This window comes from Triticum dicoccoides, chromosome 7B (assembly GCF_002162155.2).
Source record: "Triticum dicoccoides isolate Atlit2015 ecotype Zavitan chromosome 7B, WEW_v2.0, whole genome shotgun sequence".
Taxonomy (NCBI): Eukaryota; Viridiplantae; Streptophyta; class Magnoliopsida; order Poales; family Poaceae; genus Triticum; species Triticum dicoccoides.
In genome coordinates, this window is record NC_041393.1 from 40307688 (window position 1) to 40319920 (window position 12233).

Sequence of the window (12233 nt, forward strand, 5' to 3'; positions counted from 1 at the left end):
TACGGGCTACAATGTATATAAATAAATCAAACAAATAATTAAGGTATTTGGCAAGGTCGAAGCTCATGTCTTCCTTATATGTTCCGTGTGTTCGGGCATCAAATGGGTGCCAGTGGGCTCCCCAAAACTCAATCGTTTGGACAGTCCTTGCTTCCTCAAATCCAACCCATATATGGGAAGAAATGTCGTTATCCAGACTATGCGCCCTGTTATCCCCAATGCTTGCCCCTACCCAAAAACCCGTCCCATGTTGCATCATTCCCTTTTCCTACCAGAATATCCACTTCATGCTCGGTTTTCCATCATACCGGGACATTTCTTCATGGATCCCCCTCCTTTAAAACTGGATGACACCCACGTCACCTTCTCCATGACACCCTCTCTCCTTCACATCGTATTTCCCCATAGACCGCTTACTCATGACGACGGCTGCATCCAAAAGCAGCGGCGATTAAAAGATGAGTCACTGTGGAAGGCGGCGACAATCCAGACCATCCTAGGCTTCGCCCTACACTCTCCCTACTCTATCCAGCCAAATAGATATCTGACATGGTTGCACATATTTCTTTAGGTTTCTACGATTGTCCGGGATGAATTATGCAAATGAAACGTGGCAGCATGTAGTTGCAATTCGCAGATAACATTAATTTCTTCCTCCCAATGTTGCCTTCTTCCTCCATTCCACCCCCGACCATCCCTCTAAACTCTACCACCATTTTTTATGCTCGTGACCCCGCACACCCTTTGACCCATCCACCTCCACCTGCCTAATCGTCTGTCGCCGCCACCCCACCCCAGCATCCGCCACCCTCGGCTATTCCTCTAAACCCTGCTACCATCTCTGATGCTGGTGACCACCTACACCTGCATAATCATGTGTCAACACCGCCCAACCCAAGCCGCCAGAAACCCCAACCATCTATATAGCCCCGCCACCATCTTCGATGTTTTGGTGACGTCACACGCCCCTCACACAAACCCGATAACCCCCGCCTCTCAACTGGGTATTTCCAAACTCATCTTGATAAGCGCCAGCAGCCTCAAGCCTGCTAAGCTACAACCAGATATCCATAAATCATGTTAAACATCGATGGTTTTATTTAGGAAGATGAAAATGATAAACTGATACACACTTCTACTCGAGAAGTCTTGAACAGAGCATCGACCATTCATGTAGCTTCATTAACATATTGTACATGCATGTTATATAGAAATTCCAAAATAATCCTTGTCAACAAAACATGTTATTTGATCCTCTTACAGACTGCAAAGGTATGTCTCATGCTCTACAGATTGTCAACCATCTTATGCTTGTACTCATCATCGACTGCTATATATGTTATAAGGCACGATAACAAATTGTGCTTCATCACCTCTTGCAAATCTCACAACCTCCAATCCTTGATGCACTAAATCGACTTTCACCACGACCATTTATGTTCCCTCGCCACCCCTGCTCGGATGAAGAGGTGACTGAAAAGAAAATGATATAAGTACATCAAACAATCAGATCAGGGCTGTTGACAATCCAGAAATGCCATAAGTCATACGGGTGTACATGAATAACCAAATGGCATATACAATTGTCCTAAAGAGGGTAAATAGAAAGTTTAACCAAAGTAATCTTACAACCTCATATTAGAGGTTAGATATCTTTCACGGCGATTACGGAATGAACACTCTTACAGTAAAGCGAGTCAGTGGTGACAACGGGAGGCACACGCGTAGTCGGCGACAACTGCGCGGATGAGAGGGTAGGACAGGGGGACTTAGTTTGTGGTCCTGTAGCTACACGATGGAAGAAGTAAAAAAATCAGTGTATGCTCAGTCCATGCAACATTAAAAGTGCACCCAAAAAAGAAAATCAAAAACTCAGTTTATTCTCATGGTTCTTTACTCAACACTTGCTTGGCCATGTTGCTCTTTCCCCTACGCCTATTCGCTGCACGTCACAACAACACATGCCAAAAGAAATCTGGAATATAATGACTAAAATTTTTGGATATAATGCCACAAAAACTTGCAAAATTTCTTTTAAATATGAATCTCTACTCTCCCCTGTTTACGAAAATATGTTGTGCTCTAGCTAGTCTATACAGATCATACAGGTTCTATTGGTTATAGGGGTCACTAATAAGTGGAGAAATATGTATAGAGAGATATGGGTGAGAAAGGCGCAGTACCATTGCCTATGTAACGTATTAGTGTAACATTCATCAGTATTATATACCGTGAAATGTACAAGTCCACATTGCAGACCACCCAAACATGTCACAATCCCTATATTGAGCTGATAAAGCAAAAGAACAACCAGTCAGAACATACTTAAAGTCAGGTCAATTTACAAATTGCAGGCAATGATCAAGAGTAGGTGAATTACTAACCAAAGAAAGCCTCCAGAATCAAATCGAGCATGACACCATCATGGACATCAGGTTGAAGCGATCTATTTCTAGATAATATACCTTGCATTCCTGTAGTAATAAAGCATGAACAATGATTGGAGATTAGAAGAAAAAATGATAGAAAGAAATAGTTGTGAGAGATCTTGCATTCACATTTCATGTAGCACAATGAGAGAGAGAAAAGACAGGCAAATATAAAAAATAAGGCCAAGAATTGTTTTCTTAAAGGCCTTAAAATGAAATGGTAAAGAAAAACAAACCCCATTGAAGAAAAGAACAAAATATGTGCTTCAGGTAGAAGCATCAGTTACCAGGCTCACATCATTATTCTTTGCCATGGTGCAGGCTTTGGTGCTGAATGTAGAATCTAGGCTTCCTCCTGACTACCCTTCTAATGGTATCCTCTCCTGCCTCAATCTACGTTGCGTGGATACTTCAGAAAGTGCATGTATCCAGCCGGATACTGCCCCGATATGTATCCCGTAAGTATCTCTTGATTTTTTTATTTGAAAAAAAGAAAATAATGTTCGGTACTCCTGGGATACTGCTGCGATACATTTTGGATACCTCAAACCCCTCGTTCAACCTGAAATCCCCTCAATAAAAAAGGCGCACGTTTGAAGATTCCCAACATGGGCGTGAGTTCATGTCAAAACATGACTGTCAATGTTCTTGTTCACCAGCCATGTTGCTCTAATTTCCCCTATGCCTATTCGCTGCACATCACAACAACACATGCCAAAAGAAAATCTGGAATATAATGACTAAAAATTTGGAATATAATGCCACAAAAACTTGCAAAATTTCTTTTAAATATGCATCTCTACTCCCTCCTGTTCACAAAAATATGTTGTACTCTAGCTAGCATATACAGATCATACATGTTCTATTGATTGGGGGGTCACTAATCCACTTACTCTCACTTACGAAACCTTTTATCCCAAACAAGTTGGGGTAGGCTAGATATGAAACCCTTTCACGAGGACTTCCCAGGAGGTCACCCATCCTAGTACTACTCTCGCCCAAATGGGTTTCATACCCAAAAGACTGGCTAGTTTTTACGTTGGCTCGCCAAGCCTATCACAACCCTTAGATATGAAACCCTTTCACGAGGACTTCCTAGGAGGTCACCCATCCTAGTACTATTCTCGCTCAAATGGGTTTCATACCTATGGGACTGGCTAGTTTTTACGTTGGCTCGCCAAGCCTATCACAACCCTCCTCCTTTACCCGGGCTTGGGACCGGCTATGCCTAGAAGACATAGGTATATGGGTGAGAAAGGCGCAGTACCATTGCCTATGTAACATATTAGTGTAACAATCATCAGTATTATATACCTTGAAATGTACAAGTCCACATTGCAGACCACCCAAACATGTCACAATCCCTATATTGAGCTGATAAAGCAAAAGAACCAGTCAGAACCTACTTAAAGTCTGGTTGATTTACAAATTGCAGGCAATGATTAAGAGTAGGTGAATTACTAACCAAAGGAAGCCTTCAGAATCAAATCGAGCTGACACCATCATGGATCATTAGGTTGAAGCGATATATTTTCTAGATAATATACCTTGCATTCCTGTAGTAATAAAGCATGAACAATGACTGGAGATTAGAATAAAAAAGAATAGAAAGAAATAGTTGTGAGAGATCTTACATTCACATTTCATGTAGCACACTTAGAGAGAGGAAAAGACCGGCAAATATAAAAAATAAGGACAAGAATTGTTTTCTTAAAGGCCTAATTAAAATGAACTGGTAAAGAACAGCAAACCCCATGGAAGAGAAGAACAAAATATGTTCTTCAGGTAGAAACATCAGTCACCAGACTCACATCATTGTTCTCTGCTATGGTGCAGGCTTTGGTGCTGAATGTAGACTCTAGGCTTCCTCCTGACTGCCCTTCTCATGGTATCCTCTCATGCCTCAAGCCCCCAATCGACTTCTCCAATCTCCAACTTGCCCATGTGTTGCAGCATGTCCCAAAAAGAGACAAACATGAGGTACTGCGTCTTGCCCGGGACATCAACCTATGTACAAAAAGATTTCTTAGTATTAGTTCATACTCCGTACTTCATAGCTGGAAGAAAGTAATATTAAAGGAATGGTTCAATCACAGTATAACCTAGAAGTGTACAAATTAAAGAGAAGTCTTAACCTTTAGACAAGCTAAGACAACTTCCCCAACTTTGTCCCATCCGCTTCTAGACTTCACACGCGCACCACGATTGTGCTACTTATACATGCCTATATTAGAACAGATTCGGCAGAAAGCAGGTCAATTGGCACGAACATAAATATATAAGGGTGTATGTAAGATCTCACATCTGTAAGTACTCAACCGTTTTTTGTGCGTCCACACTCTGCAAGCATTACCAAAGATGAGTGGATCTAGTTGAGAGTTTAAAAGCAAGGTGCATATATTCAAAAAAAAATTAAATGTTTTGGTATGTTTTATTGCGTGGGTGCACCAAGGTGGGGTTCAGCCACTACTTTCCCTATATTCAAATGTAAGTCATATTGGCACACATGCAGCTCTACATCTACACTGAAGTCTGAATTTGAAAAAATTTGAAATAGATAGTAGTGTCTACACTCTTCATGTAGATCACAATATCACATTATAATCCTCTACAATGGTTACATGTAAAGCAAATTTGGAGGCATATACAACTAAAAAGTAAATCATTGTATCATGGAAATGACATACTAATATGGACCATGGAATAAAATACTATTGGAAGGCATGTCTGCAAGGATTGTTTAGAAACTTGATCACTGTATCATGAAAATGATATTGCAAGAGCTGACCTTTCCCTAGTGCACATTCCCATGCTTTGACTAAAATAGAGCATTTGCAGTTCCTGCTTGGATGCTCACTTTCTTTCTGTTTACTCACTTCATATGCTATCCCCTGATCAAATCAACAGCTAGCCAACCAGCTCTACTTTTGCAGTTTGCATTCAACACTCCAAAGGGAAAATTAGAGGCCACCCATGGCTTCAAGGATGAGGTAGTAACAGCAAGGTCGATGAGTAGCGAGAGCGCACCAGACACGGTTGCCCCAGCCCCTCCTCCTCGACGGCACCGCGGAGATTGAGCCGCTACCGCACAGGGAGAGCCTAAGGAGCCGGTCAAGGAGACAGTACTGGCACACGTCGTTGTAGACACAAGGAGATAGTACGGTCACACTTCATCCTCCATTAACTCTAACATGAGCATGTAGGCGCCTGCTACAGAAAACGGGCGTGTAAAAATCCGCACGAGGATGCAAAGAAAATGGACAGTAAGGGGCCTTCTTTGTCAAAAATGGTGCATCTAGTTGGTTAACAAACTACAGCTCAAAGAAAAAAAAGCAATTACTTGGTAAAAATGTTCCGATAATTCCTGGCAAGAAGCTATGTTGCAACAAAGATTAATCTTAAATTACCAATCACCTCCAAGCATGTTCTTACGTCCACCCAAAGCTATGACACCTTCATCAGGAAATAATATATTTCAAACATGAGTACATGACTCACGTAGCTAGTTCCATATACATACCCTGGGTGTATACACTAAAGCAATTTCAGGTGACAGTGTGATGCTATCCATTAGTGAAGCCCCATGAATCGTCCATTTATTTATTCACTCAAGGCATTTATATCTTCCCCCATTCTCCTATCATCTATATTCTTACCTGCAAAGACATCAGACAATCAATAATGTCGAAGAGCCATCGTTATTTTTAACTACTTAAGGGCAGCCAGCCATAGGAACGTAGCAGGTACTGAACCAAATAATAACAAAGAGACATAAAGGATTTTGAATTTTAAACCACAGTTAGTCTATGAAGAGCATCTATATAGCAAATAAATATGAACTTTCACAACAATAAGGAACGACAAGTAATTACTTTGCTCCCTTAATAGTTGATACTGGTATGCACCCATATGATCTTTCTGAAATTAGTACCTTCAATGGACCAATATTAGTATTATCAGAGGGCCAATATCTACTCCAACATGAAAAACAAATCGTGGTGTAAAAAGAGATATACAGCTGGTCCAACTTATTCAAGAGATTAACAAAGAAAGAAAATCTCCGCAATTAGAGTATATAGCTTCCATCTGAAGATATGGACATGCTTTGGTATTTGTTAAATAAGTAAGCAATATCAAACTTGAGGTTTCTTCATGGAGCTGAAATCACTCACAAACTCAGTTAAGGAGGGAGATATCAAAACAGAAATGCTAATTACTCTGTCATATGGAAATAGAAATACATCAGAGAGCAGTCACTGGAAAATCAGACGGGAAAATCAGGGAGCACACATAGTCTAATAGTTGGTATCAAAGCTACAACTTATCATAATTGGAATTCCTTTTTCATATAAACCTTGCAGATCACAAACTTATGACCTGCGCATGTAAAAGGATATATTTCAACTGAAAGGGAGACAACAGGGGGCTTTTTTTAACCTTGGTGCTGCATGGTGGTCTCCCAGGAGGACGCAAATGAAGGGCTCGGCGGTGTCACATGGACGCTGTGAACCGGTAGAAGAACAGTAGCCTCATGTGCATCCCAGTTGCCGCCACGCCGCCACGTGCTTGTACCTGTCAATGCCATGTGTCATTGCAGATTAGACAAAGGGCCCATGATCGACATAGTGGAGAAGAAGATACCTGGGTCGCCGATGCTGCGGTCCTCGACCAAATCCCTCTGCCCCGCCGTGCGAAAGAGACAAGAGATGGAGAGTACGTCATGCTGGGAGCTTGAAGAACCATCCGATCGTCACACAATGTCACTTTTTTGACCATCTGATCGTCACGCATCAGATTCTGAACATTTTTTTTATCAAACCATAATGAGCAACATTCTGAATTAATCCACAGAACAGATAGAAGCACAATAGAGAGAGGTGTTGTTGCAGACCATACCTTGGACTTTCTGGTTGTATGCCTTCTTGTCGCGCGTCATCAGCGAAGCCGCCTCCCCGTTCAAGGGGTCCGAGAGGTTGGGGTACAAGAACCTGAGGCAAAAACACCTTAAAGATGTTCAGAAGGTCTACAGCAGCATAACAACAAAATTTTGATGCTCTAGTAAGCACAACCATGAAAATCCTATGAGTTCTTTCAGCACAACCGTCTGTAATATACAATCTAGACATAGGTTTGATGTTATTTGAAAATAAAAAATATGGTTAGAAAATACAAATGGGAGTAGTACTAATTCTTGAGACCAAAGATGTCTTTTCTATTAACATTTATTTTAATAGATAAGAGATCAAATATTTTAAGGGAGTACTACTCCAAGAAAAGATCGTGTAACTCCAGAGACGAACTGCCTACAACATCAACTAACAAGTATTCCAGAATTGATCCATGGTTAACTTGAACATATCAGATTAACTTTGACTTGGTGGATCGATATGCAGAGATGTAGAAGGTCCTGCATTGGAAAAGCCATATGGGGCTACGGCATACGTCGCCCTGAACCTTGACTTAACAGTGCATCGTGTTCTACACATGATGGACACGATGGTTCAGTAGAAAGTCCAAACCTTGAGGAGCTGCAGGTCCATGGCGTCCCAGATCCATGAAGAAGCCCTTGACGGCAGTGACCGTGGTGGATGGGGATATCCCACGGTGTGCTCCATCTGCATCTGCTGCAGCAGAGGATATGAAGGTACTGCAGGAAATATATAGATTATCGCCCTAAATCATGTGTAATAAATTTGTACATTCTCTCTGTATTAGTTTGTTATTTCTAGCATAAATTCAAAAAATTAGGTGGCGGTAGCGCCTCAACAAGAATCAATATAAGTGACAGAATGACATACACAGCAGCATGCCAATCATGGCTCACAAGATTCACAGATAGGCATACGAAGAAGGAAAAATAAAAGCATGTGTACGAAACTTGCATTAGTGCATCATTCTGAACAGACACAAAGTAGAAGAACGTCGAGGCAGAGTCAAAATCCTGTCAGGAAAGAGGCAGGTACAAAATCAAGAAGGCATGCGTGCATACCGGCACCTCCAATAAGGAATCCGTGCAGCCACCACTCCATCCGCTCTGGCAACCAGCTCGGTTCAACACGGCCACGCAACTGCCGCTTCATCCCCTCTCGCAACATCCTTCTCTCGGCTGGACCACCCTCCTTGGCTCCTTGCATTGCTGGACTGTGACCCCGACCTGAGCTAGCTACTACCCGATGGTATCCTCGGCCTCGAAGCAGCAGTGGTCGTGGACTTGGGGGAAAGGAGGGATGGCCGCTGGGGAGCTGGAGTCTCGAGGGAGAGGGAGGCGCACCTGTGGTGGTCGTCGGCCCCTCGCTGCTCCGCCGCGCGCGGGGGCACCTGCACCTCCGCGTGCGCGCCCCCGCGGTGCTGCGTCACCGCCTGCTCCGCCCGGTGCCGCGCTGCTCCCGCGGTCCCACCTCGTTGTGCCGCCTGGGCGCCCCCGCTCCGGCTGCGGGCTCCCCAGCCTCGCGCCGGCCTCCTCGCGGCTCTCGTGCCTCGACCGGCTCCCACCCCATGCAGGCCGGCTTCTGCCGCTTCCCGGCCGCCGGCTCCCGCTGCCCGGCTTGCCGGTTTCCCCGCAACCCGGCCTGCCGGCTTCGCCCGCGCCGGCTTCCCCCGCAAACCCGGCCAGCTCCGCTCCTCCGCACCTGCAGGCGGCGGCTCCTCTCGTTCCCCGATGGCGGCGGCGGCTCCTCTCGGGGCTGGGGCGTCTTTTGGGAGATGAACCAGATTGAGATCTGACGAGCCTGGGAGGATGAAGATAAAAACCAGACAAAAGTGGTAGTAGGATGACAAAAAAAAAACGGAGGTGGGAGGATGACGAAAAAAAACAGCGAAAAAAACCGCGCAGACTATTCACCAAGTCGTCCATTAGGAGTAGAGATCTTGACGACATCGAACAATGTCTCTCCTTGTTTCACAAAGGGCTCTGTTAGGGAATGGACTTGTGTCTGGAGCGCAGATACAACATTGCTTTGAGCTTGCATATCTTGATCATGAGGCAGTTTGGACGATATTGCCTTAACAACCAACCCAGTATTACGCAGGAACGTGCTTTTGGCACTGTTAGTGGACAGGTACTGACCCACTGCAACAAGAGCTGACATTGCGGTTATAGTTGCCTCGCCACCTTCAGAAGGTGGCGGTTCCACCATTTTTTCCATAGCTCGCTGAAAAGTTGAGGTTTTACATTAGTAGTACCAGAACAGAAGATACTAAGGAGGCAGCAAAACCAAACAAAATAGCTTTGGTCTATATACAGAACTTATTCTGGTGAACCCATGTAAAATATTAGTTGTATTTTATTGCAAAGTACATAATAAAACTAGGTTCCAAACATATGACCATGTACCATCGCTAATGTATTGTCTATTTCTTCACATTGTATTGAGGGCTAAGGATAAAGAGACGAAGTTTATAATACGGTAAGCATAGTATGACATCATTCATATCACAAAACAACTGAGAACAGACAAACAGACAATTGTAACGTTGTGTGGGCAAGTCCAGCACGGGACTAGATTACGGGTCAAGATCAAATGAACATCACTCCTCTCTTTTAAACCTTGTAACGTGCAATGATACGCTAAGACAATTGTGTATAAAATTGAAAAGAGTAATAAACATTGGCTGCAAACCATGCAGTTCAAGGCACAAGTCAGAGTAAGTAGTAGTTAAAAGGCATGAGGATTAAGGACTTACAACAGCGGCTTTGACTGGTATAGTCATGCCCTTCTTCTTGCTGGTGTGACAGTCCTTGAAGATTTCCACAACATTTGATTCAGGTACTTTTTGGTCCTTGCGGGCTTTCCTCTGCATTTCGAACAAGTCAATATAGATATGATAATATGGTACAGCGAAAAGAGTGAACAACAGCTAATTACAAGAGCCTCGTAGTGTGCAATATAGCTACGAGATCCTGTCATCTGTTGGAATTTCACTTTCATACAGTTGGCCTTGTTTTTTGAACAGTTCACCTACAAGAAGATAGATTGGTGTGGCACATGCGTAAATAGGACTTCAACATGTGATCTGATCACATATATATAATGTACCTGATACTTCGGATCAGACCAGTGTTTAACAAGGCCCCTCCAGTCTTCATCTAATATATTTTCCACTGGAGATGTTTGGGAAAGTTCACTGTTAGCCTTGCTTTCAAAGTGAGTTTTCCTCAAGTTATACCGATACTGTCACAGAGCAGACTTGAAAACATGGGTGCAAGCTTGTCTGGTTGCATCATCTTGGCTATCCAATTTCAACCTCATCTGTTGAAAATTATGGGAGTCTCATTATCAGCAACCTAGAAAGTATGGGATAGAGCAAGACGATATTACTAGTTTCCATACATAACCATACTTACAGATAAATGGTCAAGGAAGGTGTTGAAATGGGTTTCATCTTTGTTATTCCTGTACTGAATCCATGTTGGGAGGATACGTACATGACACCTAACGGCAACCGCTGCCTCTGGTACTAACTTGGCTGACTCCGTAGCATCACGTGGCCTTTTTAAACCTGCCTCAAAACGGATCTCCATTCTTCCTCCTCTAGATTTAGTTAACCTATCGAGCATTATCCCCGATGTTTTGTTTCCTCTTGCGCCTAGGTGCTAGTCCAACAATGAACATAGGAAGTGTTAGTGTACATCAAACTATGAGACTACATATAAAGAAGCATGCAACTGTAACTTGACTCCAGCAACTACCTTCTTGCTGTTGAAGCTCACAAGGTTCATCTGATATTGCCAACTCGTCTTGTGTCAAGAGTTCTTGGAAAGTAGTGTCAGGTGGCAAGGGAGCTTGGGAACATGCTGCTAGCTCAGTTGACGCACGAGTAAGTCGTGCAGCTGGTAGTACTGTGGTAGGTGTTGCAAGAACTAGGGCTGTCTCTGCTTGTTTGGTGTGGCACCCCGGCTCAGAGAAACCGGAACACCCCATATTCTAGCCCATAGAACAAGGAGAAGTCTTCTGGAATATGACACTGCTTAGCATAGAACAAACCAGCTTTCTATTATTACATGAATATGAATACAAGGTCTTCGATATTACAATGAATAACATCGGCACGGCGACACTATGCCATCCTCAGTTGCTCTATGCAAGCAGCAAAACAACTCGAATCAGCGGAATAACTCTAGCAGCGGAACAACAAAGACGGTGGTGAACTCCACTTCGCAGGGACTCTGGCTGGAACGCTTATCCTAGCTCGCACGAACGGAAACCACGACAAGCAAGCAATCAAATCCGGCATGACCTGCAAACTGGCATGACACGCCAGGTCAGTACATTGAATGTACTTGCAAGCTCACAATAAACCAGAAGCATTCAAGACAGACAACAACATGACAATTATAGGTTAAACATGCATTATCATGATATCAACAGAACAATATAACATGGCATGACCAACATAAACACGATACAGCTATCACAACATGAACATAATAATCTGACAATACTAGCATGCAACATGATGACACTATATGCACCACTTATTCTGCTCGGCTACCTCGTAACCAACACATGCATCACTTACCAACCTCGGACATCACACGATCATCTCAGGATCAAATCAAGCTTGGCATAAACAATACCGTAGCGATCATGAAATAACCACAGGGAGCTAGATCTTTACCCACGACTCTCGTACAACATCACGAATATCCAACAACTCGGTATCCTCGATAGCATCGTGATCCTTACGGAAATCACAACCCGACCAACACTAAGTCTCAAACCATGATCCTTACAGCGATCACAACCCGACCAATACATGGCCCGTGATCCTTACGGCGATCACAACCCGACCACTACATGGCCC

At 43.4% G+C, this 12233-nt stretch overlaps 2 protein-coding genes across 3 annotated transcripts; both read right to left on the minus strand.

The window, feature by feature from the left end:
- Positions 1 to 1142: 1142 nt before the first annotated feature.
- LOC119336641 lies at positions 1143 to 5940 on the minus strand. Of its 2 annotated transcripts, XM_037608694.1 has the most exons (9): positions 4732 to 4769; positions 4565 to 4653; positions 4241 to 4436; positions 3895 to 3985; positions 3744 to 3803; positions 2385 to 2474; positions 2231 to 2290; positions 1687 to 1788; positions 1143 to 1473 (listed from the first exon to the last, which is right to left on the minus strand). In XM_037608694.1, exons 5-9 carry the CDS (start codon positions 3781 to 3783, stop codon positions 1370 to 1372), a joined length of 396 nt encoding a protein of 131 aa, XP_037464591.1. In that variant the 5' UTR covers positions 3784 to 3803; positions 3895 to 3985; positions 4241 to 4436; positions 4565 to 4653; positions 4732 to 4769; the 3' UTR covers positions 1143 to 1369. The 2 variants fall into 2 exon arrangements, with proteins under 2 accessions (XP_037464591.1, XP_037464592.1); XM_037608695.1 differs by having other exon boundaries at positions 4565 to 5940.
- A 151-nt stretch (positions 5941 to 6091) lies between these two features.
- Positions 6092 to 8708, minus strand: LOC119336642. Its single transcript, XM_037608696.1, has 6 exons — positions 8419 to 8708; positions 7949 to 8076; positions 7326 to 7417; positions 7071 to 7226; positions 6867 to 7001; positions 6092 to 6360 (listed from the first exon to the last, which is right to left on the minus strand). The coding sequence occupies exons 1-4, from the start codon at positions 8561 to 8563 to the stop codon at positions 7220 to 7222; spliced, it is 372 nt and encodes a 123-aa protein (XP_037464593.1). The 5' UTR covers positions 8564 to 8708; the 3' UTR covers positions 6092 to 6360; positions 6867 to 7001; positions 7071 to 7219.
- Between the last annotated feature and the right edge of the window lie 3525 nt (positions 8709 to 12233).

Bases quoted from the DNA above. Each gene is read 5' to 3' on its own strand.
- LOC119336642 (XM_037608696.1), bottom strand. From the start codon at position 8,563: ATGCAAGGAGCCAAGGAGGGTGGTCCAGCCGAGAGAAGGATGTTGCGA. The intron at 8,077-8,418 runs GTATGCACGCAT...TATTTCCTGCAG, and splicing joins ATTCCTTATTGGAGGTGCCG to TACCTTCATATCCTCTGCTG. The intron at 7,418-7,948 runs GTTTGGACTTTC...TTTTTGCCTCAG, and splicing joins TGGACCTGCAGCTCCTCAAG to GTTCTTGTACCCCAACCTCT.
- LOC119336641 (XM_037608695.1), bottom strand. From the start codon at position 3,783: ATGTTTGGGTGGTCTGCAATGTGGACTTGTACATTTCAAG. The intron at 2,475-3,743 runs GTATATAATACT...TTATTACTACAG, and splicing joins GTGGACTTGTACATTTCAAG to GAATGCAAGGTATATTATCT. The intron at 2,291-2,384 runs GTTAGTAATTCA...TTGCTTTATCAG, and splicing joins GATTCTGGAGGCTTTCTTTG to CTCAATATAGGGATTGTGAC.